Raw genomic sequence first — 27,699 nt, 5'->3', positions numbered from 1 at the left:
ATATTTTCCAAATGCTCCCCACCTTATTAAGGAAAATAAAGCTTTAAGTTACTCCAAAGGCATCTTAAGGACTTTTGGTTTCAAGTGAGTCTTATTCACTTTGCAATTCTGTTTTATATTCTGCCAGCCCATGTGTAATAAAAATCAGGGAGCAATTTCAGTTTTAAATTTCATTTGCCACATGTGATTCCATTTACCAACTAAATCTCAAACCTCTCTGAGTTCCTTTTGTTCTCTACAGGTTGTTTATTACTCCCCATAGTTTTACACAATCACAGATTTTTAATAAGTTACATATTTCCATCCTTCCCAAGAATGCTAACGGGGAAGTTAGGGGTTTACTGACTATCTTTCCTAATTGCTACAGTTGCTATCATCTCAACATATTTCTATTAATTTTAATAAAAATTGTAATAAATAAACAATAGCACCCTCAAACTTGACATGTATACCAGTATGGACATAGAAATTACCATGGATCCTGGTCTAAAAGCCTTTTCTGGATGCCTGGTAGTTGGAGTTTACTTATGCTCCACTCCCCTCCCCATGTGTTCCTGCTCCCACAGGGAAAAGACTGACCTGGCCTAAGATATAGCAAGTTAATGCCTGGCCATGCTGCTGGGCTGCTGATGCCCTAGGCCAGCCCTTCTCTAACAGTTTCTAAACCAATTCCAGAAGGTCCTGCTGACAGTGCATATGTCCTGCTTTTCTATTTCTGATCACAATTCATAGAGTCAGAGACAGGTAATCCCATTATCTGATTTGATGATGCCAGTTTTGTTTCACTGTTAACGAATCCCTGCTGCCATTTCAAGACATAATCCTGATTTACTGTAGTATTTGTTATTGCTTTAGCAGAACCTGGTTGGATTAAGAAAAAAGGCTACGACACTCACACAGATAAATTGAACATCCATAGTTACAAACACTGGAATTAAATAAACAGACTGAAATACCTAAAAGTTTTGGAGGGGACATAAAGCATCGTGCTGCAGGACCTAAATCAATCGGACAAAAGGGATGAAATTCTCCTCCTGGACAGATCACAACATAAACATCCACTGCAGTATGGCTTGCTTCTTCTTCAGCAGCTGGTGTTGGTCACTTTTGAAGATAAGGAACTGGAGCAGATGGATTGTGTGATCTGGAATGGTAGTGATTGTGGCCCATCATGGGTAAAACTCAGAAAGGCTATGGCTGCAAAAAATCCTGCTTTGAATTTGCTTTTGCAGTAACCAGTGTAAGGAAATGACCATGGGCTTCGGCACATGGACATTAGCTTGGTTTCTTGACACAGAAGCAGTCAGGCAAGTTTGTCCTTCCCACTCACAAACAGCAAAGAAGCAGGCCACAGCACAAGTACACACTGCAACAGTGCCTCAGCTTTGTCATCGCTTTACAGAAAGGCCATGAAGAGCTGCAAATCACAGGCATGCAAACACATGTATTCTTCCACCATGTCACCGAATTCCTGACAAATTTAAGGTGTACCAAATCACAGTATAAAAACTAATACGGACAGAAAAGCTTCTATCATAAAAACTGACATGCCAGGAATTAGAAAGTGAAATAATCTACATTGAAATTATCTAATTTCCTCTTCCCAGGTGTTATAAAAATGTCTTTTGTATACTTCACCTGTTTTGACTGATGCTTGGCTGAGTGAAGGCTGTGCTTTCCAGGGGAGATTACTTTGATAGCACAGGTATTCTTTTAGTTGTTACTCCAAAATTTTCAACCCTACAAAGAAGTGTCTTGCTCAAATAGCTTGGGTTGCAAATCCTTCTCTACAAGCAGATCTTCCCATTAAATAACTACCAAGAAGGAGGTAAAGTCTAAACAAAGCAATAAGCACTGTATTATCTGATCTTATGCTCAAGTTGACCTTAGAGACAAAGTGATTACAAATGATTGGAGTTTGTCTTGACCAGGATTTTAGATTGTGGCATCTCATTGCAAAATACACTCTTTTGCACTGAAGGCAGCATACAGTAGGACACAGTAAGATACATCTCGCTTCCCATTAGCAGTCTAGAAGCCAGCAATCTATCTTAGGCAGCTATTTTAGGAGAGAACAAATCACCCCCAACAGTGAAGCACTCTCTCCCATCTGTTAATGACAGGCCTAGATAACCAATTTAGAAGGCATGCCCAGCTTTTAGAAGGCTAGAGCTAGAAAAATGAATCCTTAGGTTTTGGATTCTGGGAATCAGATGAACAACTAGGCTGGGACAGAGGTCTGGTATTGTTTGATTTGATGAGAAAGACCCAAATAAATCTTTAAATTGCATTGTTTAAAATGTCTTAATTTTACAATAGAAAATTTATTTTATTCTCATGGATCTGGAGGAGACTGAAGCTTATTGTGTCCAGGGCAAATGTGCCACCAAATCATGCTCCTTTTTCTACTTGAGAATTTTATGACAGGAGTGATTTCATTATAAAAATCAAAATTCTCCCATCTTTTACTCCCAGAGGACTACTCAAGTTTTCACCACAGTATTCCTAACCAACAGCCTTTCACATTAATAATCATTAATACCTTTGATCCGTCTACTCTGGACACACATAACTGTAAATAACAGTACTCTCTAGGCTGATCCCTATGCTGAGAAGGCATGCCTTGCCCATGCCTAAGATAGTAAAGGCATTCCACACTTAATTTTTTCCTCCCAAGTTGCAGTTTCAGACAGGAAAACCTGGAAAGAATTAAAACCAATACAAGAAAGCACTGAGATGTGAAACTCAACAATGGGATGCATGTACCTGGAACATGCACCCTCCATTCCCCACTGCCAGCAGTACCTGATCACCAAGCCAGAGCATTAGCTCTTTCTAGCTGAGCCTTAAGTCAGCTCTCTGCCACCTGATGTCCAGCAGTGGATGCCTCTATCTCTAAAGCTGTACTGCTCTCAACAAGCACTGCAGTGTGAAAAACAACATCCTAGCCAAGCCTGCACAGCATTTTTCAGCAGAATCATTCTCTGCTCCATGTAATCTGTAATTTTATCACTGCACAGACCCTTGTTTCTGAAGATCAGAGGATGAGGAAGGATGTGGCACAATACCCACCTGTCTTCTGTACTCCCAAGTTGGGTCATACACTTTCCATCCATTTTCTGGGAAAACCTCTTTGTACTCAAAGGCAAAAAGTGGCTGAAAGAAAGAAAATTTACCTTCAAGAGCCCACTCAGAGCCCATTTATATGATGTTTGATATCTCAAATAGTAATTAACGACTGACCCTTCTTTTTCCCCACCATTACTTTTCTTTCAGGGTTTTATAAAAAAAAAATTAACACTCTCACTGTAGCAGGTAATTAGTACAACAATATACCTTCCAATACGTCCCTGATCTTGCTTGGCTATTACCTAGTACTTCACAGACAAAAGAAGTTTGTTATTAAGGAGAGAAGATAAAACTACTTAGGCAAGAATGCTCTTACAGATTAACAACCAGAGCCTTTCAACATTTGAAACAATTGCAGTGTCATAACACTAGAGAACACGAGGGCTGCATTCCAGATTTGGGGCACTGCAGTCACCATTAGCTGCGAACCCCTGACGGATGTCACTGTGTTTTGAGTACTTTCCTCTATTTGAGTACTTTCCCTCTGTTACAAGGCTTTATCAGTAAGTCGTTCCCCATGCATGAAAAAAGGCACTGTAACAGATTTTTCCTGTTTCCTATATGATCTAAACTCCTACAGAATTAAGTTTAAAACAGATTTGAAAACCAGCACTTCTCATCCCTCAAGAAAATGCACCCCACGTGAATGCTGTATTAAGTAGATAGGACAGAACAAAACAGTTTACTGCTACTCTATGTCTTTTGGAAAAAGCTGATGAGAAGACACTTACCAGATTATTTGAAACTGGAAAAGCATATTTCATTAGGTTCTCAAATATGGATCGTCTAGTTCTCCCTTCAGGCTTATGAGCAAACCGCAAGTTTCGAATATCCTAGGGGAAAAAAGAGGGAAATCAAGTTGCAAATTTCTGAGCCACTTCAAAATCCAAGGAAAATCCAAAAGCCAGAATTCAAAACGGGGTCACATGACAATGCTCCTTCTAGCACTGATTTAATACTTTGAACAACGTTGTGTTGCAACATTGGGTTTGGTTGAGGGGCTTGTCTACAGCCTCCAACAACAGCAGAGCAGCTGAGGGAGGGCACAGCTGTGCCTGACCACAGCATCTTGCCTTCACATGAAGCTCTCCACCTGCTGAAAGTCTTGGGAGAGCGCTGCTGAGGAAAAAGCTATGTTTGACTGGCAGGACTTTGTGAGACAGACATCCTTGGCTGTCACTGAGCTCTCACACCAAGCAGTGCCATAAGACCACTGGAGGGGATGGCCTAACAAAGCAACTCCACAGAGCTACTGCACATAGAGGCCCCAAGAAGAGCCAGCTGGGTGCAAAGCATCCAATACCATCTCCCTTTAAAGCTTCCACCTCTCAGGGCACTCAAGAGGATGTCTTGAAACCAAGAACTCCTCCACTTTGCACAGCAGCACAGTTTAGACAAAAAGGGGTCATTCAGGACCTCCTTTCCATAGTCATCTACAAAACCAAATTTGGAAAGTAAATAAAACATCTCTAAGTTTTTCCAGTCAAGCCTGCAACTAAAATGCTTGCAGTAAAGAGTCTAAAACTTATCAAAAGGAAATGAGCTATCAAGTTCAAGTACATGAAGATGGTAGTGCAAGTCAGAGAACGAGATAAACAGCTGAAGACTTTGCTTCCTCACAGGGATTACATGACTGGTCTCAGACAGAGAGCTTTTCAGGATGCATAAGATGTATCTGTACCACTCTGTTATTACACTAAGCTGCTGTGCATATCCTGGTGAAGCAGGCTGAAATATATAAATAGGCTATAAAGGGCCAAAACACCCATCCTATAGTTTGTGCCTGAGTTTCCCATACATGATGATACCATTCACTCCAAACCTGACCAAGTGTGCTTATAGACAAAATGGCTGAGGACTAGGAATCCAGATCAAAACAGGGAACAAATTAGCTTGCCAGCACAAGCACCCCACCCTGTGTTAGCCAGGGTGAATTATGACTCTCATAGGACAAGGGAGCAGCTGGATTATTTGGTACAGATTGTAGTAACTGGTCCTGACTCAGCACACCCACAGCTTGACAGTCTGCTTAGCTTCCTGGTGCCTCAAAATCACAGCAGTGACCAGAACACTTTGGGATTCCTATTCATTCCTCCATCTGCTCTTATCCAGCATCCTTTTAGCATCGAGGGGCTCTGACAAGCTCTAAACAGCCCAAGACTTACAAGGTTCTGAATCCAGCTCTTCCTATGTGCTCACTGAGGGAAGCAGAAGGGCCATGCCATCCAGAGATATGGATTTAGGAGGAGAGATGGTGGTTTTATCTACTTTGTGGGTCTATTGTAAGCAGACATGAGGAGGCAAATTGTTAATTTTTACTACAGTTTGTATTTCCAGTTATTCCAAGGGTTTTTGAGAGGCACATGTGAAATATGTACTGCCTGGAAAGAAATGAAAGAACAGCCCTGATGAGGACTGAAGGCTACTCATCAGACCCTCATGGCAAAGCACTGCAGCAGGTGGACATGAGCTAATGATTTAGGGGGGAAACATGCCCCTTTCTTGCTTTTGAAATGCAAATAAGTGAAAGGCCTACTGAAATCCACAGTAACTGGAGTCTACCTAGAATAAGTCTGGTGGGCAACCCTGAGAAATGAGGATGCAGGCCTACACTTTCATGATCAAGGAAAGCTATTGCCCAGCACAAAGCCTGGAAAAAAGGTTTGGATCTCTTCTCAAATGAGTGGAGCTGGAGAATACTGAAAACTACTTTTAAAATAATGGTTTTTGACACCTGTGAGACATACTGACTGAAACATTTTGCAGAACTTCCTACAGTACCAGAGAGACAACCTTTAAAAATATATGTTCCCCTTCCCCTATTGTAAAACACAGATAAAAGTTTACCTTGCACACAATCTCCAGCCCATAGGAATTTTCACCACGACTGGAAGCACCTCCAATTTTCTCCACTCTGTTGATTACACCTAAAGATGCATCTAGGACAAAAGGAGGGTCCTGTAGACAGTTGAAATTTGTGAGTTTAAAAAGGGGAGGGGGAAAAATCCCCAGCTCCTGCTCCCTTATGTCTATATTCCCAAACAAAGAGCCATGTTTCACACAGAAATACTCTCAAACACCACCCAGATCTAAAGATTGAAAAGGTAGCAAAAGTAGATTATTTCAAAAGCTTACCCGTTCCATGCTTTTAAAATACAGTCTATAATTGGTAACAGTAAGGGTTCCTCTGATTGCTCCAGTGAAGGGGCAGATGTAAGTAACATCCTTAGCTTAAGAAAAAAAAAAAAAAGAAAAGAAAATGTAAATTTCACAGTTAATTTATGGGAGAAAAATTATGCCAGCAACAATATTTGTGGGCTGTACCTTGCAGATAATAAAATTAAAACAAGCTTAATCTGTGGTTCTAGCCTAGAGCCAACTGGCAAGTTTCAGTACTGTGGAGAAGCTAAGAGTTTGGGTAGAGACAGTACCATCACCCAGAATCCTACATTTGCACAAAACTGCTACCCCTGTCAACAGGCCAGTGTTCAGTGCAAACTGTTTGCTCTTACTGCCAGTAGCTGAGAACGTCATGCATGAAAAGAGGAGACCACTCGTGCCTGGATGCACACATTTGAAGCTGACAACAATCTGCATAGAAGCTAAGGATTGTGCCCAAGATGGTTTGTGCCACCAGGGGCAGGAGAAGGCAGTTCTCATACATGTGGTTTTTCGGATGCTTGGGTCCTTCTGTACACCTTTGCATGTGGAGTCAGCCCTGGGATGAAGGCCCTCATGCTAAAAGCCAGCAGAGCTACAGTGATTTGCAGGAGCCATGAATCTGTGTAGCAGCCAGCTGCTGTGATCTTAGGTCTGAAGTCAGCGATCAAGTTACTCTGCACAATTCAATTATTTTTGAGCCTGAGTGACGGTGACTCAAAACAGTCCCCTTCTTAAATGGCCTCAAACATTTCTCACTTGTTCCAGCAAAGGGAAAGAGGTGCTGCTGGCTTTCCACAGCAAACACCTCTAACTGCCCTTCTGTTTTATATCACTTAAAAATGCCAAGATTTAGGTTGTTGCCTCCCCACCTCTGCTGCCTATCACTTCTTCTGCCACTGAAGCAGTTGTCTGGCTGTGTTGTGGCAATGGTTTGCACTATCACCAAGAAGTAATAACACCCCTCAAAAACACAGAGGAGACCCACTGAGCTGCCAGAACCATGAAAAAACTCCTGGATCATCTGAATAACCTCAAGCCTCCAAGCCCTAGGGGACTCATTTTGCAAGGGCTGTGTCAGGAGGACGGCTCGCCTCCCACCCAGGAGACAACCATCATGAGCATGAGGTGTGAGGCTACCGGGGGTCAGAATGGGAACCTAAATTTCTTCTACCTTTATCCCATGAGATTTAGCCCAGAGGGGGAGAGAGAAGAAGTCTGCCTTATTCCAGGGCACTGGCAACTCATATAACTAAATCATCCTCAAGTCAGCTCTGCTTCTGCAATTGTCTTCATTGACTCTCAAGATCTGGATGTGGAGAAAGATCCTTAAAACATCAGAAGTGACTAATTTGCAGCAAAATACGTAGCACACAATATCTGGTTAAAAAGAAATAAAATATACATATCTATAATAAACATGCTAGTAATTCCATTATATATTTATTTATATAAATTTACATGTATTTGTTCGAAGGACATTTAAACACAAAATGCTTATAGCCATTTCTAATTAAACCAAGTGTTTCATTAGTGTCTGATTATTAATCACTTCTTTTCAAAGGCTAGTTTGAGAGAGGTTTGAAAGCAGACTCAGGAAGCATAACAAGGGTGAAGGCAGCCTGCCTAGTTTTTCCACTGGAGTTCCCATTATTCAAAATGTAATTTTGAAATGCTTAAAAAAACCCCAGCAAAATCCACTAATAAGAAAAGCATGCATTTACATCTGAAAAGGAATGGAATAGGATTTCTGGGTAAAGAGGAAAGGTGCTAGAAAAATGTTTTCCAGGTAAGGAACCCCAGGCACGATCTCAAACACTGGCCTTGCCAGCGTGTAAGCCACACCACCTTTCACATTTGCATTTTATTAGCCTGGTTTCCTAAGGAAACAATTTTACTTAATTACACTGCGCATGTACAAATGTACCTACACACATGGCTTGTCTGACCTTAACCCTGCCACAGCTGTATGATTTCAGCAGTCTCTACTTGATAAACAGGGATCTCCAAGGCATTAAAGTGCTTCACTGTTTGTGAGAATGAATGCCAGTTATAATAGAGAGGTTGTAGTGGTGCTATCACCACGGGAAAGCCTAATGAGCTCAGCCTTTGGTAAGTATAAGAGAATACATATGGGAGAAAGAAACTGGAAACCAGATTTACTAATTCCCCTGCTTGTGGAATTCCTGTCTTTTACAGGCCAATCTTACCCTAGATTATTGGGTTGGCTGAAAATATTTTTTCTTCCCTTCCCTGTAAAATACAAGGAGAATTACATTTGCCTTTCTTCACACTTTTAACAGGAAACAATTATTGCTGATGAATAACAAAGATTTCCTTTTTGCTGCCTTTAGCTTCTTGCTGGAACAGGCAGCTGCTGTCTGGGCTACTCCAAAAGCCATCCAGTCTTAGAGATTTACGTGGCTCATCACACCATTTGCCAACAGATAAAACATTGGTAACTCTGACCTCTTAAACCATTCCCTAGGAACCTTCAAAATACTGCCTCACTGTTAGAGCTAATAGCATCTGTGGAGTGAGTTAGATATAAGTCTGCAGTGTATGGTTAGAGTACAAGTTCAAAGTCCTTAGGACTCTGAGGAAAGAGGCTGAGAAAAAGATTAATTACGGAGGCGGGTTGCTTGGAGGTTTTCTTGCTTGTTTTTATACTGCTGTTCATGGGTGCATTTTTTTTGTGAAGTATTTTCAGTTTTCATTTTTTGATTTTTTATGTTTAGGACTGAAGTTGCACTCTTCCTTACCATTTTAAGAGGAAGGCAACATATTAAAAAAGCAAATGCAAAATCTTTCACAGAAAATTATTCAAGAGGCTTACTCAAGCCTTCAGAATGGAGAGCATCAGCAAATCTGATGCATGTCAGAACGTCCGGATGAAAAAAGAAAAAACCCATCCCCCATCACAGTAAATTCTTTGCAAAAGCAGTGTATCATTTCCTAAAGCCCATGACAGAGATTTGACACATAATTGTGCTGTGTCAGCTTAGAAAGTTACCCTGTGGCAAGGACAAACTGAAACAGTTGATCCATGTCCTCTCAGGAGGCAGCAAATGCAGAGCTGTACAGCTCACACCCCATCACTCATGGGTGATGAAGAGTGTTGAATTGCTTTGTACTTGCTACTGCTAAAAGAAGACACAGTTACCTTGGCCCATGTGCTGTGCAATTGCTCAATTAATGAAACAATCTGATCACGGTTCCCAAAACATCTGCAATGTGCTGTTGTTGGTCAGTGACCGCCAAGATATTTTGCTCTATGGATATTCTACGGTTTGTCAGCAAACAAGGAATTTCCTCTTCACGTACCCATGTCTTTAATGGTTTCCCCTGGCAGCAAAGGTGGCTCTTCCATTTCAGCCAATTTATTTGCCTCTCTCAGGACCTAGGCAAAAGATACAAGTACAAACAGAAATTCATTATGTTTTCATAAACCAAGAAGTTTACACTTACAGGTCAACAGTATCAAGGACAACAAATATTCAAAGATCTTGAAGTACTGCCTAGGGTCTCTTCAGAGGCCAACACCAGGCTCTGTACTTTGGCAGCACACTTCCAAGGTGTCCTTTCATGCTCCAACCTTCTCCTGCCCAGGCCACTTTCACAAGTCAAATTCCCGCACAGTTATGGACAGAGCCAAAGGAATCAGTTCCTTTCCCAGTTAAAGTGCTCACTGATTACCACAATGACATCAATAATCAGCAGAGCAATTTCTAGTTTACACTGAGGAAAACTGAAAAGGATACCTTGGTCACTCCACTGTGCTCACTGAGGGTCCCACAACTGCAAAAGTCCTGACTTGACTCAGTTACAAAGGTACTATTTTGACAGGTATATATAGGGGGTACAGTTTTGATTTTTTTTTTTTTGGCTGCCAAATGACCCCTCCTTCACCATCCTTTGGGTTCATGTTATACCAACAGAGCATGACTTCTCAGACCTATGATTGCAGTTACACAAAGGATTTCACAAGAACAGCTGCTACCATGGGCAGATAGACATTTTAGGAAAGCATAGCTGTAACTAGGAAAGCATAACCTGAGGTCTAAATCTATAAGAACTAGAAGAGAAATGCAAATATAAGTGACCAAGATTAAGGCTGTGTGGCCACATGTAGATGGATTTAATCATGTTGTCCCTGCCTCAAACTGGACAAATGACCACAACCTCAGCAGTACAGTTTGCTCAACCTCTTAAAACTGACAGAGAGCAGGAAAGTTAGTCCAGACTCTGCTTCATGCTATAGCAACCACAAAACTTTGAGTTCAAGGTTGGTGTGTCTCACCTGCTGAAGACAGGCAGAGGGAGCTCACTGCTGCTCACAGCTGAATGTGCAGGCTCACCCAAAATGGTTTTTTATCATAATGCAAGGAAAGGGAAAAAAATTGCTTCAAATTGGTATCAGGAAATCCCTCCAAAGAAAATTCAAAGACATAGCCTAAAGTGGCATTCTAGAACCTGACACGTCTGTGGTCAACTTTCATGTAGGATCAAGCCAGAGGGAGAGCCTCAGGGAAGAAAAATTCCATAAACTATGCAAAAAAAAATTGGAAACAAACCCAAAGAAAGCCCTTGCCACAATAAGAGCACATTCCAGCATTTTCACACAACAGATTGATGCATAGATGAAAAGATTAACAAGATCAAAGCCTTCTTGAGAACAAGAATGTACATTTTAAAAAATGCATTCAAAAGACTCTTAGAAAAAAAAATTAATAATAAAAGCAAGTACAGTCCTGGCTTCCTAACAGAAACCTCCCAACTGCACCCACTTAGATCAGGTCTTACCAGGGAGGCTGTCAGAGCAGCTGGGCTGGGATGAGTTAGGAGAGGTCACCATTGACAGAACCCACACTGGCAGCAACTTGCCAGGAAGCTTCTCTTCCCCCACATCAGCAACATCAGTAAAAATAAGGTTTTGCTGGTATAATGAGCAGAAATCGATGTTGAGGACTTCTTGTCAGCACAGCTGTGTTGGCCAAAGATCACACACCCCATCAAAGCCCTGACTGAGGGCCTCCCTGACAAAAGCCTGTGATATAGACCCACTCCCAACTCCTGTGCGTCCAATTCTGCGCTTGAGCAACAGCCCTGAAATTAGCAGGGTAACATCTGGATTATGATAAATGAGATGGAAGCTTCTGGCTAATTAGCCCATAAGTGGTGGTCATCTTTTTGGCCTTTTATCTTGGAAGGACATGAGTGAAAATACACTCTGCATTCAGAACATGATCACAGCTTCTTTGAGAAGGTCTGTACCCCACACGGGCAGCAGCTGCTGCCAGGATCACTTCGGTCAACAGCTGGACTCACTGCTCTCCTACAGATGTCAGTGGGAGCACGTCCAGAAGTAAACATTTGGGAAACTGGGTTCTATCTCAAGCCAAAACAAATATGAAGTAAGACACATAGAAAGCACTCGGTATGACAAACATCTGCTGAGGTGGCAGAGGTGGGTGGTGCTTAGGTGGGTTTTAAACCCTGTCCTGCAAGTGGGGGAGAGAAGGAGGGAACAGGCTAGCAGTATGAAAGACAAGGATCTCCATGTCAACATCATTCTCTGAAGACAAGGTTGAAAGCCTTTTCAATTTAAAAAGTGTCTCTTCTAGGTCTAATAAAATCCATCTGCTCACTCACACTTCTCTGCAATGTCCCCAGGATCAGAGGAAAGGGTTAGCAATCCAAATCTGTGCTCACTTCAACCCAGGGCAGCAGATGGCTGGCTTCCTGGAAGCACAGCACCTTGAGGTTGGCCTCCTTGCCTCCCCTCTTATTATTTCGGGGGTTTTTTGCTACAGTCTTGAGGACTAAACTCATTTTCACCACCCCTCAAGTGACTTCAGGACAGTATCTATCTCAGGTAACAAAGAACTGACTCCATGGTGATTTCAAAGGTGCAAGCACATAACCCCTGGAAAACTGCCATCCTTTCCACGAGGCTGAGACAGACATGGTCAGAAAGCCCAGGACAAACACTTCACTCTGTTGTGCCAGTCTGTGCACTGTCTGCTCAGCAGTAGATTTTGAATGAGCCTCTAGTTGGGCACTTGAAACCCAACCCGGCAGAAACCAAGAAATGAATGGTAGGCATTTTCCTGAAACACACTTCTATCAATGGCTCCTTAAAATTGATTCAGAGAAATGAATCTGTGTGGGGCTGAAAATGCAGGCAGCAGGCAGGAGAAGACATGTGCAGCATCAGCCAAGGACAGGGGCCACCAGCAGGTAAGAAAAGTGGGTGGATAAGAGAAGAGCAGTTTAGGAAACAGATCAAGGAGAAAGAATGGTATGGGACAAAGCACACGAAGCTCTGAGATGACGTCAGTGTCATAAATGGGCCCTTTGCGCCTTCTATGACTAAGGAGGTGACATGAAAAGCCCTTCCATCTTACTGCCAATCCTCCTCTCCCCCTCAAAATCCAAAAACGGTTCATTAAACTGTGAGAAAAATCTTTTTTTGTACATTAGCCTATTTTCAAGACTCTAAAAATAACATTCTTGGGCCCAAATTTAGCCCTCTGCAAACCTTACAAAATTAAATTAAGAGCACCAGTAAGGCAAGGAAGCAGGGAATGGAGCCAGGGACATGACTGCGGCAGCCTGGCTGCAGGGGGGGGACAGCAGCTGCTGATACATAAATGCTACTGAGGCAGGTATCACATATGCCTGCAGCTGAAATGTGCCACCTCCGTGTGCCTCAGCCTTTGAAATTGTTCAGTGGGAATAAAATCAAAGAATTCTTAGAGATCTGCAATGAAGAACACATCCAGAGCTGGGCGAATCATTCCTACTTAGGAATAGGACCACAATGACTTAAGAGTTACACATGGCTCTTTCCATCACAATCATCACTAAGATGGTTCCTGTAAGAAACAGATACAATGACCAAAAACCAGTGGAATACTCTGCCTTGCCTCTAAGTCAAACCAGGTCTTCATTATCTTTTCCCCACAAAAATGTTATGCTTGGTAACTGAATCTCTGGAGAAATGAAGTCCTGTTACACACCAGAACAGCCTTTATTTCTGTCTTCTTTTACCAAGTAACATCATGTACCCATCCCACCTGTCAGCAGCTCTCCCTCTAGATGAAACAGCTAAGAGACTGAGAATGGGAGTACCTTAGAACCTAAACACATGTCCTGGCTCAGCTCAGAGGGTGTGAGGATTTTGTGCCACCACCTACCTTTGTCCTCTGCTCAAGCAGCAACTTGGCAGAACAAACCCACACTGCTACATTCAACAACCACTTCTCTACTCCAGGATCCCACCTTGTGTAAGCTCCAGCACAGTCACCCCCAGCTGAAGGTGCAGAGCTCTCTCATGCCCTCCCAACTACTGCCCCCAACACAGGGAAACTGCAGTTTTGTTGAGGCAACCTCAAGATCTAAGCAACAAAATCACGATCTCCTTTGCTTGCATGTATGGGGTCAGGCAAAGATATTTAGGACCTGCTAAAAAGGTAAGACTGCTGCGATTTAGGGTACTGCAGTTCTGGCAAGTCTCTCCAACCACATGTTCACACTGCCTCCTAATACAGCAGCCAGCATGCTGCTACAGAAATCCCTCTCCTGGATGATGTTCCTGCACAATTTGTGCACACAGCTCATCCTGAGCAGCTGCTGCCAACAGGGGTGGTACAGAGTGGAATTGCGAGCACATTCTATGCACAGGTCTTAGAGCTCTGTGCACCACTGAACACTGTTCTAGAAAGACCTGAGAGGGTACATGGCACTCTAAATTCAGAGTTTGCTTTTTGACCATGAAGGAAACAGCCGAGGTGCTTTCCTGTAGTACTGCCTGGTGAGGCGCTTGCCTACCAGCGATGCTGCACAGCCTGGCTGACAATCCCCGTCCTGCGCTGGCTGAGGCCAAGCCAGGACTGCCTCCTCTTGCCCTCCCTGCCAGTGCTGTCACTGCTTCAGTGTCCAGCTCAGTCAGGATGCCCAGGGTCCACTTTATGACTTTTATAATGGAAATTTTTCCATAACCTGGATCATTTTGCCAGGACTAGCTTAGAGTGTGACTGCAGGATTGAAGGCAAGCAAAACCCAGGCAGGAGAGAGGGAGTAGCTTGAACCAACCAGAGAGAGAGTAATTTTATCCCTGGACACTGCACAAGCCTCCTGATAATGAAGATGCATGAGGAGAGCACCTGAGGTCTCTTCTAGCCATCTACCAGTTATTCTTTTGTAACTTTCTCCTGAATGTTTGAGTTCTGAAACCCACAAAGGTCAGATTGTTTGGCTTCACACAACTTAAAGGGGAGAGAGATTTGTTTTACCAAATTGTTGTGTAACAGTTTTCACAAGTCCACAAAGATTCTTCTATCCTGAATCACAATAAAAATGAGCAAAAGGAATCTTTTTTGGCTTAGACAATATTAAAATGTACCCTTTTTTGTAATTTTTTTCCTTTCCTCTGAGTTAATCTCTCCTTGGTAACCTCCTACACACTCCAAGTCACTTTGCACATTTTGAAGAGAGTTGTGCATAAAGCCACAGCACTGGTTCGACACGTTCAATCTGACAGCATGAACACCTTGCTTCTGTATTACTCCTTTCCCCAAAACCTCTCCCCATGTCTGCTCCATCTACTGAGAAGACAAGCTCTCCAAGCTGGGAACTGCTTTTGCTCCAGCTACACAGTCGTTTCCTACAGCAGGAAGGCGGTCGCTTAACTGGTCCCTTGACATAAACACATATAACCTGCCTGTACAGACAAATATTATACACACACCAAGTCCCCTTGCTTCTGCAGCCCCTGAACTCAGATTTGGCATGTCTCTGTCTACCTTGTGAGCGCGCACTGGTCAGCAGCAACAGCTGAAAGTCATGCTGCAGGGACAAGAATGCACATGTTGTACATGTACAAAAACAGAGAGAATGAGTACTGTTTAAAAAAATCTATCTATCTTTTCAAATATGAAATTGAAACTCAAAAGCCAAGTAAGAGGTTTAATCTCCTATTGGAAAATATCTCTCTGATACTTTACACTTAAAGGACTACCTGGGAATATTCTGGTTGTACTTAACATATTTAAACTTTCCTTTGCTCCCTTTTTTTTTAATGTCTTTGTTGCAAGAAATGGAAAAGTATTAAATGCCTTCCTTAATCACCATTCTTGCAACTTTACAGGCAATGTAGTCAGTAAGCTGCAGAAATACGATTTCACCTGAAACTGGAGATCTGTGCTGGTCCCCCGAGGCGCTGTGCAGAAGTCAGTGGAAAGCAGGATACCTGGGAGATGCACCTTTAGGATAAGTACCCTTCCTCCCACTGAAGGCTAAGAACTAGGGTAAAGGAATGTCAGCGCAGATATGGAAGGGCAAATCCCAATTCTGGTCCTTCCTCGTGGTCAGTGTAGCAAAACCCAATCTCCTGGACATCCCCAAACAACTGAGCAGTCATATCCTATGTTTGCAGAAAAGTACAAATGTGCTGTGTGCGAGAGGCAGCAGGGAATGAACCCAAGTCAGATACAAATACTGCATGGATTTAATTAGAAAGGCATGACTCCAAAGCTTGTAAGACAGGTTGTGTTAGCTGAGGTATAAAAGACAGCTTTTGTGTCAGAGCTGGCTCTTGTCTGCTGTCACAAAGAACCACATAAGGGAAGTCAGCCTTCCTGCAAAGACTTAGCCATAGGATTACTTTTACGTATTTGATTAACTTAGTAACTTTATTTGTAAATTAATAGCAAAACATATACACTTACATAACTAATGCTTCTCTGCTTTAAATGCCTTTTGGGGGCTCTCAAACCATGTTCACCTATTCCTTCCCCTGAATTGCCCTACCACTCCATCCCTTTCCTGTTTCATGGCTGTTTCCATCAGTCAATCAATGAAGGACAGTGACACTATGGCAGGTGCATCAAGATTTATCATTATTCCAATGATGGTGTAAAAACACCTGAAACAAAACAGATAGAGAAGCTCTTTCCATTCATGCCAGAAAAAATCCCCACAGCGGTCTAATTCTGTCCAGCTGACATTGACAGAGGATGCAGAACTGACACAGGTCTGTGCAGAAACAAGATGAGTATGCTTCTGTAGGACAGTTTTTCACAGGTGGATAGGTTTCTTCTCTAAATGAAACATTTCTTACCATAGGAAAAAGGGCACATTTTTCCTAGCATTTCACTGCTAAGGTGCTTCTGTCCTCTCAGTGCTCAACCATCAGGACCACGGAACAGAAGCCATGCTTACTTGACTGCAAACACTGCACTACACTGAGGAGAATTTCAGCTGCCATTTATGGCTATTTCAAGTGTACTTGGAGAAGATTTGTGTGCTAAGAATCCTACTGGAAATGCAATAAAACATAAATCAAGCAAGTAAATGGACTTAGTTGATTATTTTTGAATCATTAAGAATACCACAGGAGAAAGACTATGGGAAAGAACAGAAATATCTCTGCCTGACTGAGGCACAGGGACTTTTCTGAGGATTATGACCAGATGGCTTGAAAAACTATGTTAGAGACATTCAGAGCTGCAAGATATTAATTGCAGAGAAATGCTTTATGTTTTATTCCTTTGGGATATTAGAAGTTCACAGGGTAAAAGACAAAACACCATGGACACATGGATCATTTCAGAAGAGTACACAAAGACTCAAATATACCGCCAAAAGACCACATCAAGCCCATTCAGCTCCTAAGAGAGCACTTGGCCAAAGGCAGCCTCCTAGCTTGTTAAAAAAAACAGAACACAAGAAGTTCTTATCAAAAATGTTCTGACAACAGATCATGTATTACACTAGTCTAAAGACAGTAATAACATACAAAGTACACTGCAACTACTTTTAACTACTCCTTCCTGACACTAAAAAAAAACCACGTCACAAACTGTGATCTCTGCCTACCATATATGTTTTGAGAAAGCATAAAAGTCCTTGAGAAATCACTCGCTTACTTACCACTGTCTTGAAAATCTTTAAAAAGCTGAAGGTTATTGTATTTAGAAAAAAGAAATACAGTCCCTAAAGTAATATAAAGGGACTCTTCTGAAGGAGGAAGCAGCCACCATGCAGTGTTTCCCTGGGGTTTTCTGCTTTGTTTTGTCCACGATGTTCTTCTCCACTGAGACCCGCTGTCCAGTGACAAAGAACAGCCTCTCTGGGTTCCCTGGGCTGGTGAATCTCCTGGGCCCTCGCTGCACAACTACAAGGCAAAGCTTAGAAGCTCAAAGGAACACATTGTTGAGGGCCACTCGTTCAACCACGGCTGGCTTGTCTCTTCAAGTTTGTATGGCTTGGTGCCTCAAGACAATTCTCTCATTAGGCTCTGACAGAAAGTCGTCATTGACTCAACTCAGCAACACTCCCTGGCACAGAAAGTTGCAGATATTATCTATTCAGACAAGTCCAACATTTTTTAATACAGAACCTTCTTCACTGCCAAGGGTTCCACATACGTCTCAAACCACAACGCCTCTGTTCTCCATGGGCTGCTCAAAAACTTTGGACAGCACATTAGCTTGACTCTATCCTTTATTTTTACTGAATTTTGTTTAACAAACAACTTACATGCAAAAAGAAGATTAAAAGTTTCAAGGAAACCATTAAACTAGTTCAGTGAATTTCATATCAAGTCTTAAGTGACAGAAAAACACTCTGACCAAAACCAGAGTTATAAATTCCACCAACTAAAATAAGTCACAGAATACTGCCTGCATTACTAAGAATTTCACTTTTGAGTTTGATACAGATAATTATATATTTATAATGAGCAAACAATCATACAGAAGGGAACAAAGATGTTTCATTCCGTGCAAAAACATCTACAGAAAATCAAATCTTGGCAGGCACTGCATGCAATCACAATTCCATGTACTCCCTTTAAATACCATGCTTGTTCATTCCTGCCTGATCTGTCCTTCAGTTTACAAAACTATAACGGGGGCAGGGGGGGAAGCCACCTCTTACCTGGTTTTACTCAACAAAAAGAAAATTCTTGCACTTTGTAGCTAGGAGAAATATGGCAGTCAATTAGGAAGAGATGAAAATATTTTTCAGAACATATGAAGGCCATTTGCTCATTCTCCTTAGCTTTCCATTCCTAATAGATGGCAATCATAAATGCTTCCAGAGATTTCTTTCACTGTGCGTAACTCCACATTCAAGCCTTTAGGTACCTCTATATAGGAAAAATTAGCCATGTTTGCTGTCTTTGCTCTTTTCTAACTAGATGAGCACTTAGGGAGTATTATTTCCATGTAAAGGAGACAGAAAACTGACTGCATCTGGCTTTTTTCCCTATCTAATTTGCATGAAATCAATATTTTGCAACCCAGAGGTTGGCTACTCTGTGGGTTTGTTTCCTTGAAAGGGAGAGGTGCAGAAAAGGACTTAGGGGAGAGGTGCAAGGAGGAAAACAAGATTTTCCATCTCTTGGGATATTCTAAAATGAAAATTACTGTAATTCTTATGAAATATCCAGCACTTACTATAAACTGGAGTCCACAAAAAATGTGGCAGTGGCTAAATTCCAGTCACTAACAGGGCTGTCCTGATATGACCATGCTTATGGACAAGAGCATCATTCATTCTCCAAAGCCAGTCCTTTGTGCCTTTGTTCATCAACAGCTTAATGCTCCAAAGAAAGGAAGGCCATTTTCCCCAGGCACACAAATGCAATTCGTATGCTCAAAATCAGAATTTCAAGATAGTTAAATTATGTTTCCCTGTAAGACTTTACTTCTCTTCCGCTGCTCTTTAAGTCCCTGTTTGACACCTTTGATAACATAAAGCACTGACTGTTCTTGGATTTGGCTCTTGGATTTTGTCCCTGTGTACAAAGGGACCTATGGAAGTACAACTGGCAGGTCAGGTGAAGGCCACTTCTGCCTGCATAGCTTCTACTCCTGTACAAACACATGAAAACGTGAAGTGCACCTCCATGTGAGAACAGAACCAAGCAATGACGCAGAGAAATACACAGTCAAGTCTTCATACAGTGACAGTAAAAAAATGAACAGTTTATTCAATTTCACTGCTGCATCACCAGCTCACATCTAGCCAAGTGTTTTGTGACCACAGGTCAATTATCTTCACCATCTGGTGGCTTGTGCAATACAGTCTGTAACTTAATAGCAGTCACAGTCCAGTGCACCGGGAAGGAAAGCTCCCAGCATGGAAGACATCTTTGCATTTGCTATGAACAACTGCTGCTTGCAGGCAGTCTCATACAAGGAGTCAAGGGCTAGTCTGAAACAGGAATATTTATCTCCATATATTATCACGGAGCTGACTGGCAGGGCCGAAGGTCTTCAAATACCATGGAGGAGCTTAGGCAGAGATTTTGTCATGATTTAGTGCTTCCAAGCTAGCATCACTCACTGACTGAAAAGTCCCTTAAAATCAAAACTGAAAAACATTGCTTAAATGAGTGCTTAGAGTTTAAAACGTTATGTCACTCTCTAAACCCAGCTCTTGTTGAACATGTGTTACACATAACCAAAGCCTGACACACTTCCTGCATTGGCAGGGAGATAGTAATGGAAAAGCTCACTGAGGCTAGTTTTAGTGATTTACAGCAAAGGATGGAGGGGGGGGGGAGGGAATCACATCTTTCTTCAATATGTTTTTCTACTAACAATATACGTGTCCTACAAAAAGCTAGTCTAAGCTACTTTGCACTAAAGCTAGAGTAAAGCAAAGGTGGCAAAGTCAGTGATTGGCATTTCAATCAATCCCGCCCAATATCATCTGAAGGACAGGATTTACCTCAATTTTACAAGTGTATATCTGGAGATATTACTCTGCACTCTCTCCACAGTCAGAAGAGAAATACATTAGGTCCTCAAAACAGATAAAACTGCACATTTACTTGAGGCCAGTTAAAGCTGGGATCCACAGAAATCACTTGCTGCCCCTCAAAGTACGTTCCTAACATCTGCACCAAGGACTTCTCTAGCTCAACTCCACTACATTCTCACCTAACATGGGCATATCCTTAAAGCTGAAATAGATCAGATCATAAATGATCTATGTCCTTCTACTGAGCGCAAAGGAATTGTGGTTGGCTAGCTTCAATGCAGACTTACCCAAACAGATTTAATCCAGGAAACCTAAGGAGACAGCAACAGTATCCATTTACTGTCTTGGAAGGAAATACTCCTTCATATACCTTTTGTCATGCACCAGTTATGTATCTTACAAAACAAACCACATGGGCTTGTCTACAGTCTTTAACCATACACATAATAGAGAACAAATTAAAGTTACAAGCCACTCTGTTTCTTCCCATTTCTAACCTTCAAGTCCTGGGAATGCTACAGCAATATTCTTGCACCTCATGCATAAACCTAGTTACAGTAAATCCACCAAGTCCTTGTATGTTAAAGAAAATCTTTATGTAGGGAACAAACAGTCATGAATGGTCATATGCTTGTTTTGTCTGGATTCAAAGGAGTATCAGGAATTGTGGATCTTGTTGCCCTTAAAGGGCAGAACAGTTTCGTGGTCACAACAGCAATGCTAACAAAGATTTAAACCACTTTTTCTGAAGGCTGCACAACTATGCAGGTGACATGGATCTGTTGTAGTTTCCTTCTTTCTAGGTGCAAGAAGCAATATAAAGAAAACAACATATGAGTTTCCATCCTTTAGCTTAAGCTTTTGCTGCATGAAATCCAAAAGCAAACACAATAGGCCTTAACAAATTATCAGGCAAAGGTACTGCTCTTAAGGGAAGTGGCAGCAGGCTCTAGGGCTATATCCACTGCTTCTCAACTGCAAATGAACAGGATCCAACCCTTTTATAAGGGCCACTCCAAAGCTTTGAACATGGTAAGCTTCAGGCATTATCCTATAAAGCAACAACTACCTAAAAATGAAAATCCCTACTGATAAAAAATAGAGCATCAGCAAGAAGACTCAAGTACTATAAAATGCACAGACACGTCTCCTCATATGCATAGGAGAAAATACTGCCTACAGGACTTAGCAGCAAGAAACTCACTGTATTTTATTAACCACCAACTTCCCAGATCTATAACAGCTATTTATATACTCCAATCCCTTTGGCAAAGTTGGCTTTAAGGTGTTTTTAACATCTCAACCCAAATTACAAAATATCTATGGATTTCCAAATCCATTTTCACTTCCAACTACTTCAATTCTGTTCTTGCCTGACCTATAACTTATGTTAAAACATATGGCAGGGTATTTGCTAAAAAATCCCTCCAAGATATATATACCCTAAATCAATTCTGAACAGTTTTGGATTTAAGATCAGGAAGGGGGTGGAAGGAGAACCTAAGAGTGCTTTGTTGCTTTTCTGTTGAGGTTTTGGTTTGCTGTTTTTTTTTTTTCTTTTGGTTTTTTTTTTCTCTATGAAACTAACTGAAGCAGCCAAAAGTTATTTAGATTTAGTTTATGAAGTGAAAATTCTGTAAACTTTCTACTGGAAAGGCAATTTAATTTCAGTTCCAGATACTGACACGCTCAATATGCATTAAAAAAAAAAACCCAAAACAACAACAAACCTTCATAAAGGTTATTATTAAATACTTTGGAGAAAGATTTAGGAAAAATACTGCACATGCATTCAGTAGGAATCCCTAGTGGCTGTCTCATTGACCTCATTACACACATGCGCGTGCACACACAGAGTGTTAATTGCACTCCAAAAGAAAACTGCAGGCACAGACTGCAAGAAATTAGGTGGGTCCTTCCTCTGGTTCCCTCCTCCCAATGGACGCCTACTATTCTTCTAAAAATTCCCCGCAGAAAAAGAGAGTGCTAATTGTAGCTATCACAAAGTGTTTTTCCATCGTCACAGAAATTTAATTCCTAAATTTGAGCCAATGCACACGCAGAGGCAGAGACCAAATAGAGGTAGGAGTGATGATGAATCCACATAGCAATTCACTCTAGCAGGGAAAATTTAAACACACAAGATAATAATCCCATAACTGGCATATCCACATTAAAATCTTGAAAAGCTTATTTTCAGCCTCTTAAAGCTAACTGATGCAACACCTTCCTGTGAGAACATTGCATAGCCCAGGCATTTGCCACCCATACCACAGAGTTACCACAAAATGCATCAGTTCCCTCTTTAGGGCTTGCTCTCTTACATTCTTTCAGGAACAAAATGGGACCTCTTTTTGTCCCACAGTAGTGAGATGCTTAGCTCAAATCTCAGCACCTGAGTACTCAAATCTAAATAACACTTGGGAGTTCACGCTGTCTTGTGCCAATGAAAGCTCCACAAGATGCTCAGGTGTGTAAGGAAAGACCTGGAGTAGAGAATATGCTCATGCCACTGTATCAGTTAATGGTACTGCCTCATTTGCAATATCCAAGGCAAGGCCACATCTCAGAAAGTTCAAAGAAAATAGCAAAAATAATCAGGACCTTAAAAAGATCTCTCACAGAACTGACTTTCAAAACTTGTGGAACAGTCACATGACAGAGATGTCAACTCAAAGAAACCCAAACAAAGAATGACAAGGGAAAGAATGTCCATTGTCCTCGACTTAAGACCTGAAAGAAAATAGCATTAGCTGGCCATCTCTCATAACAACTGTTCCCTTTGGGAGCTGGCACCAGGCTGCAAGAGGAAGCCCAGGGAGCAAACAGTAACACACCAGCACTGACAGCGATGATTAGAGGGCAGATGGTGGGTCTGCAGTTGCACTGGCAATACCAGCACGACAGGCTGAACACAGGCAGAGAACAGATCATCTGACCCCCGAGAACTGCTCTCCAGCATAAGACACTCTCAGTAACGAAGAGTGAAATGATGAATGCATGAGTTCCTTGAGGAGAATTAAATCAATCTGTAGCATTGGAAACTGTCTCTTTCTCCCTATATTCTAATACAAGTAGAAGCACGGGAATGTATTTTCTCCAGGTCTGCCTACCACTGACAAGCAGCCTCTGGAGTGTAAAGGAATGACCCAGCTTTACACCTACACACAGGTGCACTGCAGCCACTCACACCATCTCTGCAAGAGTAAGCTTTAGGTGAAGCACAGAAGACGTTCCAAATTGTGTTCACACAGTGTTGACGCAGGTGAAGAGCAAGAAGCCTTTTGCCAGCAGAAGCAGGTGCTCACACTTAGCCTGCAGTGACACTATTGTAAATAAGTAATCCTCTGCTTTACCATCTCTCCTGAAACACTACTCTAAAATGAAAGAGGAGCTGCATTTGTTTCAACCAAGGCAGAACTTTAGATTGCTTAGAAATAAAAAAAGCAGGCAGGCTGTGAAGAAATCACTCCTGCATATTATAGGAACTGTGGCACAGCATGAAATTATGGGCTCCTAATGGCCTCCAGGAACACATAGGCATCTTCTGCTTAAAAAAAATCTCTCATGCAGCTAAGTGAACATTCCTCTGTGGACACTATTTTTGATTGCTAGTGAGTACAGAGGCTCTGTTGAATGGGAAGCCAGACAAGCTGAGGAGAGCTGGAATCCCTGCCCAGACAGCTTACAGTTCACACAGATAAGGTGACAAAAGGGAGGAAAGAGTCACAAGATACAATCAGGATTGCAAAGAAAACATGTTGAGCCATCTTAACCACCAGAAGGGAAAGACAACTGCAGTTCTAGAAAGGAAATATTGGCTTGGCCTCTACTTCTAAAGGTAGTCCTCAAGTGTCACAGAAACTGTGAGAAGACGAGTTGGACATAAACTGAAAAGAATCTGAAAAAAAAGAAAGTTAAGTAAGTTTAATTTTTTTATAATATCATATATATAACTTAATATTATACAGTCACAGTGGTAGCAGAATTTGCAATCTTATTCATATCAACAAGCCACTTAGCCTCAGCCTAAAAATGATATTTTCTGTATGTCAGAGTGACTGAATACCCTGACTTCACAGGGGGAAAACTTCAGACATATTACAAATTTCCACACCCAGGCATGTTCAGAAGATAACTATTTGTATCCATAGGCAAAAGGTGCAAGCTATCATAGAATGCACATAAACTACTGATTAATTTCCAAATCTTAGCTTAAAATTGGCTAATAATCTGCCTTTAGAAAGAAGCATTCATATACTTGTCATGAACAGGTGGACTCTCTGTTATTAATTATGGATGACTGAGACAGCACTCACGGGATGAAAAATCATCATGCTTGTCAAAGGAATTAGCTTTGTATTCAGAGATTTTTATGCAATTTTACTGTGTTTACATTTTACAAAGATTCTCAACCACAGCTGAGAAATGCAGGAGTTGTTAATACAATGTACCACTACCAACAGTTTTATACCCAGGGACTTTTTTTTTTAAGAGCTAAGATATATCAACAAACCCCTTGGTTTCATAAGAGGAACATACAGATAGCTTTCAAAACTCCTGTGACACCAAACTAGAACTCTGAATTTATAATTAACTAATCTAATAGCATAATAATCTAAGAGCCCTTTTTTTTGGACCTTTTTTATGTCAGAGCAATTCATTGTGACTGAAGGTTATTTTTATCAGCTCGGAGACTGCAATCTTTCTCTGAAAGGATGTACTTCCAAGGACTCAGTGTTTACAAACAGGCAGAAGCTCTCAAGACTGAACACCTCATGTATATACACATACACACAACATACATACATACATAAGGAAGAAAAAGTATATACAACTGACAGGTTGAGGATTTCACTTAAAGCACCTAAAACAAAATGAAGCAACTTTGAAAATTCATCTCCAAGTGAGGATTGAAGAGTCAGCTTTTTCAAGATTAAACAACTTTATAAAGAAGGATATCATATGGTAGAGAGTAAACTTCAATTTCACCTGTTTGACTTCAGGTCGTTTCAGTAATTTCGCAAAACATATTTTGGCATTACTGAAAGCTGACATTATTTTACCATAGCAAACTCACAGAAGCAAGATGTTCTCTAAAGGAAGTCACAATTTTGTAATTTTTTATTTTTTAAGACAAAACATACCCTTAAATCTGGAGAGAAGTTGTCTGCTGAGGTGGAGATGGAGTCAGACGACAAAGCAGAAGCAGATTTGGTGTGAGTGGAATGGTCCGACTGCGACGTGGAAGCGCTATAAGGAGAAACACCAGAGTGTATCAAAACTGTGCTCAAGAAAGTTCAAAAGCTGACAAGTCCAGCCACTCTCTTACAGTCATTTCCCACTGTTCCTACCCTTTCCACTCTCAGTTATTCAGCCCTCAGCAGTGCTTTAAGAGAACCTGTTCTACTTGCCATTACCAGGGATTACCAAAGCGCACACAACTCATTACTAAAACTTGTCTCTGACTGAGCCAACATTACTACAACCACCACCTTGAGCCCTCCTTGAGAGGAACACACTCAGTGCCCAAAGCTGGGTGAGCAGCTGCAGTGGAGCTGCAGGTTGGGCTGTGTGTGGTGAGAGCCTGAGCCAAGAGGCCAGAACTGCCAACCCATTGCACAGCCAAGGGCCTGGGGACCTGTGGCCCGGCCAGGTGTCCGGACACTCCGAGACACGGCAGAAGCCAATGACCCCAGACCTTCCTGCATTTACACTGGCAGGGTATAAGAGCCCAGGGCTTCCTTCGTTTGGGGTCCCTCCTCAGAGGCACCAGCTTGAGCTGCTATTTTGTTATTTAGTTACTGCACTAAGATTAAGTTGTTTTAAGGATCCAGTCATCTGAGACTCTGCTGTGGGAAATCCAGGGTGGAGATGGTAACAAAACTTGGTCTGTCTGTGAGTGCGGGGTGTGTAGATGCAAAGGGGCTTTGCTCCCAGCTCAGGTGCTGAGAGAGCAACTGTCAGACTGGCTCCTGGATGGTTGGATGGGGAAGTTTCCTTAGCATTGGATCAAATCTAAATTGCAGAACTAAGGGCCTACATTTCAGCCCTTCAGATGGGAGACATTAGTGCACTGCAAGGGGATGAAAACAGACAGACTCCTGAACACACGCCAGCACAGCCCTGACCGCAGCTGTACAGCGGGGGAAGAAATTCAGAATTAAAACTCTTTCATTGCACACAACTTTTCTTCTTCAAGGATGCATACAAAGCTGAGGAGAATAAAAAGACTCTCCCAGCATATGTCTCTGGTGATATAAAATGCAATTCTCTAAATAACAAAGCAAAACAAAAACTTTCCTTTTCTATACAGTTTTCCTAATATAGCTGTAAACAATTAAAATAAGCTTATATTTTACAGCATTTTTATGCTGCAACCTCTCCTAGAACCCTAATTGCTTAAAATGAGTATTTGATACCAAGGCTTTTAAAACCCCAGATGACTGCAAAGAAAGATCCTATGAGGTACAATGTTACTTCCTGAAGTCACTGTACAGTGATAAATACTACCTGTGCCAATTAATTCTTACCAACCCCACAAAGGTATTAGCTGGGTGTAAAGATACTCTTAAGGATCAGCTACCAGACTTGGAAGCCTAACCTTGGCTGAAGCAGAATACCAGCAGGAGTATTATTGTTAGTACTTATATTAATTAGATGTGTGACAACCTAGAAATAGCTGTATCTGAGCTTCCAAAGGGCCTGGAGATTTGGTTATTGTCTGAAAATCATTTTGCCCCTGATAAACAGCCACCAGAAGGTGAAAATGTTCCATTTTTATTTCTATTCTTTGGAGTTTGGCAAAGTATTGCACAGGGAGTATTAAAAACAAAAAGGACCACAGAAAAATTGGGCTCTTGCTGGGAGTTAGTCCTGTCTGTTCAAGAATTAAAGAGCACTGGCACCTCTTTCATCCTATGAAGTAGAAACTTCAAAATGGAACCTTTAGGAACAGTAAAAAGTTATTTTAAATAAATTACACTGGTGTGCCAATCGATTAGCACAATTCCACTGAATGCACTTGTTGTACAAGGTTCAACAGCCAGTCACTCAGCCTTCCAATGTGCTCAACTCCTGTGGTGTTGCCAGGTAAACTCACGTAATTCTGGATGGCCAGAGTGACTTGTGCATACAACTCACGCCTCAGCCACCCTACAGTCTCTGTTCAGGCAGAAAATCATCTTACACTAAAACAGCAAGAAACAAATCTGTGAAACCTCCCATTCTTATGAAGGAAAAGGCCTCATATAAGCACTGTATCTGGGTATAGTTTCACATTACAACAAATCTGATATAAACTCGTTGCTGCTGCTGATGGGCTGCTCCCATTCCTCTCTCCTCTGGACCCAGAGTACACATTGCTGCCATCTCCATTGTGCTGGACAGGCACCATGGGATGCACAGTTCAATCTGCCGATCTGACAGGGCAGTAAACTATTAATAAACATGAAGAGAGTCTTCTGTTGGGTAACAAGGCTGATTGGATTCATTACATGGCTATATAAATCATCAGATGCAGCACACAGAGAGGGAAGGAATCTGTATCTGGAGATGATGAGGAAGGCTGAGAACACTTTGCACACAGCAGCCTGCAGGCATGCTAAATTAGGCTCAGCACTAAACCACATTTTT

General features: G+C 41.7%; 1 protein-coding gene across 2 annotated transcripts in view; it reads right to left on the bottom strand.

The window, feature by feature from the left end:
• The window catches only part of MTMR2 (myotubularin related protein 2), a 62,833-nt gene that overhangs the window by 15,773 nt on the left and 19,361 nt on the right, over positions 1 to 27,699 (bottom strand). The window contains exons 2-7 of one of the 2 annotated variants that reach the window (XM_036382893.2): positions 25,212 to 25,317; positions 9,613 to 9,688; positions 6,265 to 6,359; positions 5,977 to 6,087; positions 3,861 to 3,962; positions 3,073 to 3,156 (exon numbers count right to left, since the gene is read on the bottom strand). In XM_036382893.2, the coding sequence (XP_036238786.1) occupies positions 3,073 to 3,156; positions 3,861 to 3,962; positions 5,977 to 6,087; positions 6,265 to 6,359; positions 9,613 to 9,688; positions 25,212 to 25,317 (574 nt within the window). The remainder of the gene's footprint in view (positions 1 to 3,072; positions 3,157 to 3,860; positions 3,963 to 5,976; positions 6,088 to 6,264; positions 6,360 to 9,612; positions 9,689 to 25,211; positions 25,318 to 27,699) is intronic. The other variant, XM_054518082.1, reaches the window with a different exon arrangement.

Source organism: Molothrus ater, chromosome 2 (assembly GCF_012460135.2).
Source record: "Molothrus ater isolate BHLD 08-10-18 breed brown headed cowbird chromosome 2, BPBGC_Mater_1.1, whole genome shotgun sequence".
Taxonomy (NCBI): domain Eukaryota; kingdom Metazoa; phylum Chordata; class Aves; order Passeriformes; family Icteridae; genus Molothrus; species Molothrus ater.
This window is presented reverse-complemented; position numbering and strand designations above follow the sequence as displayed.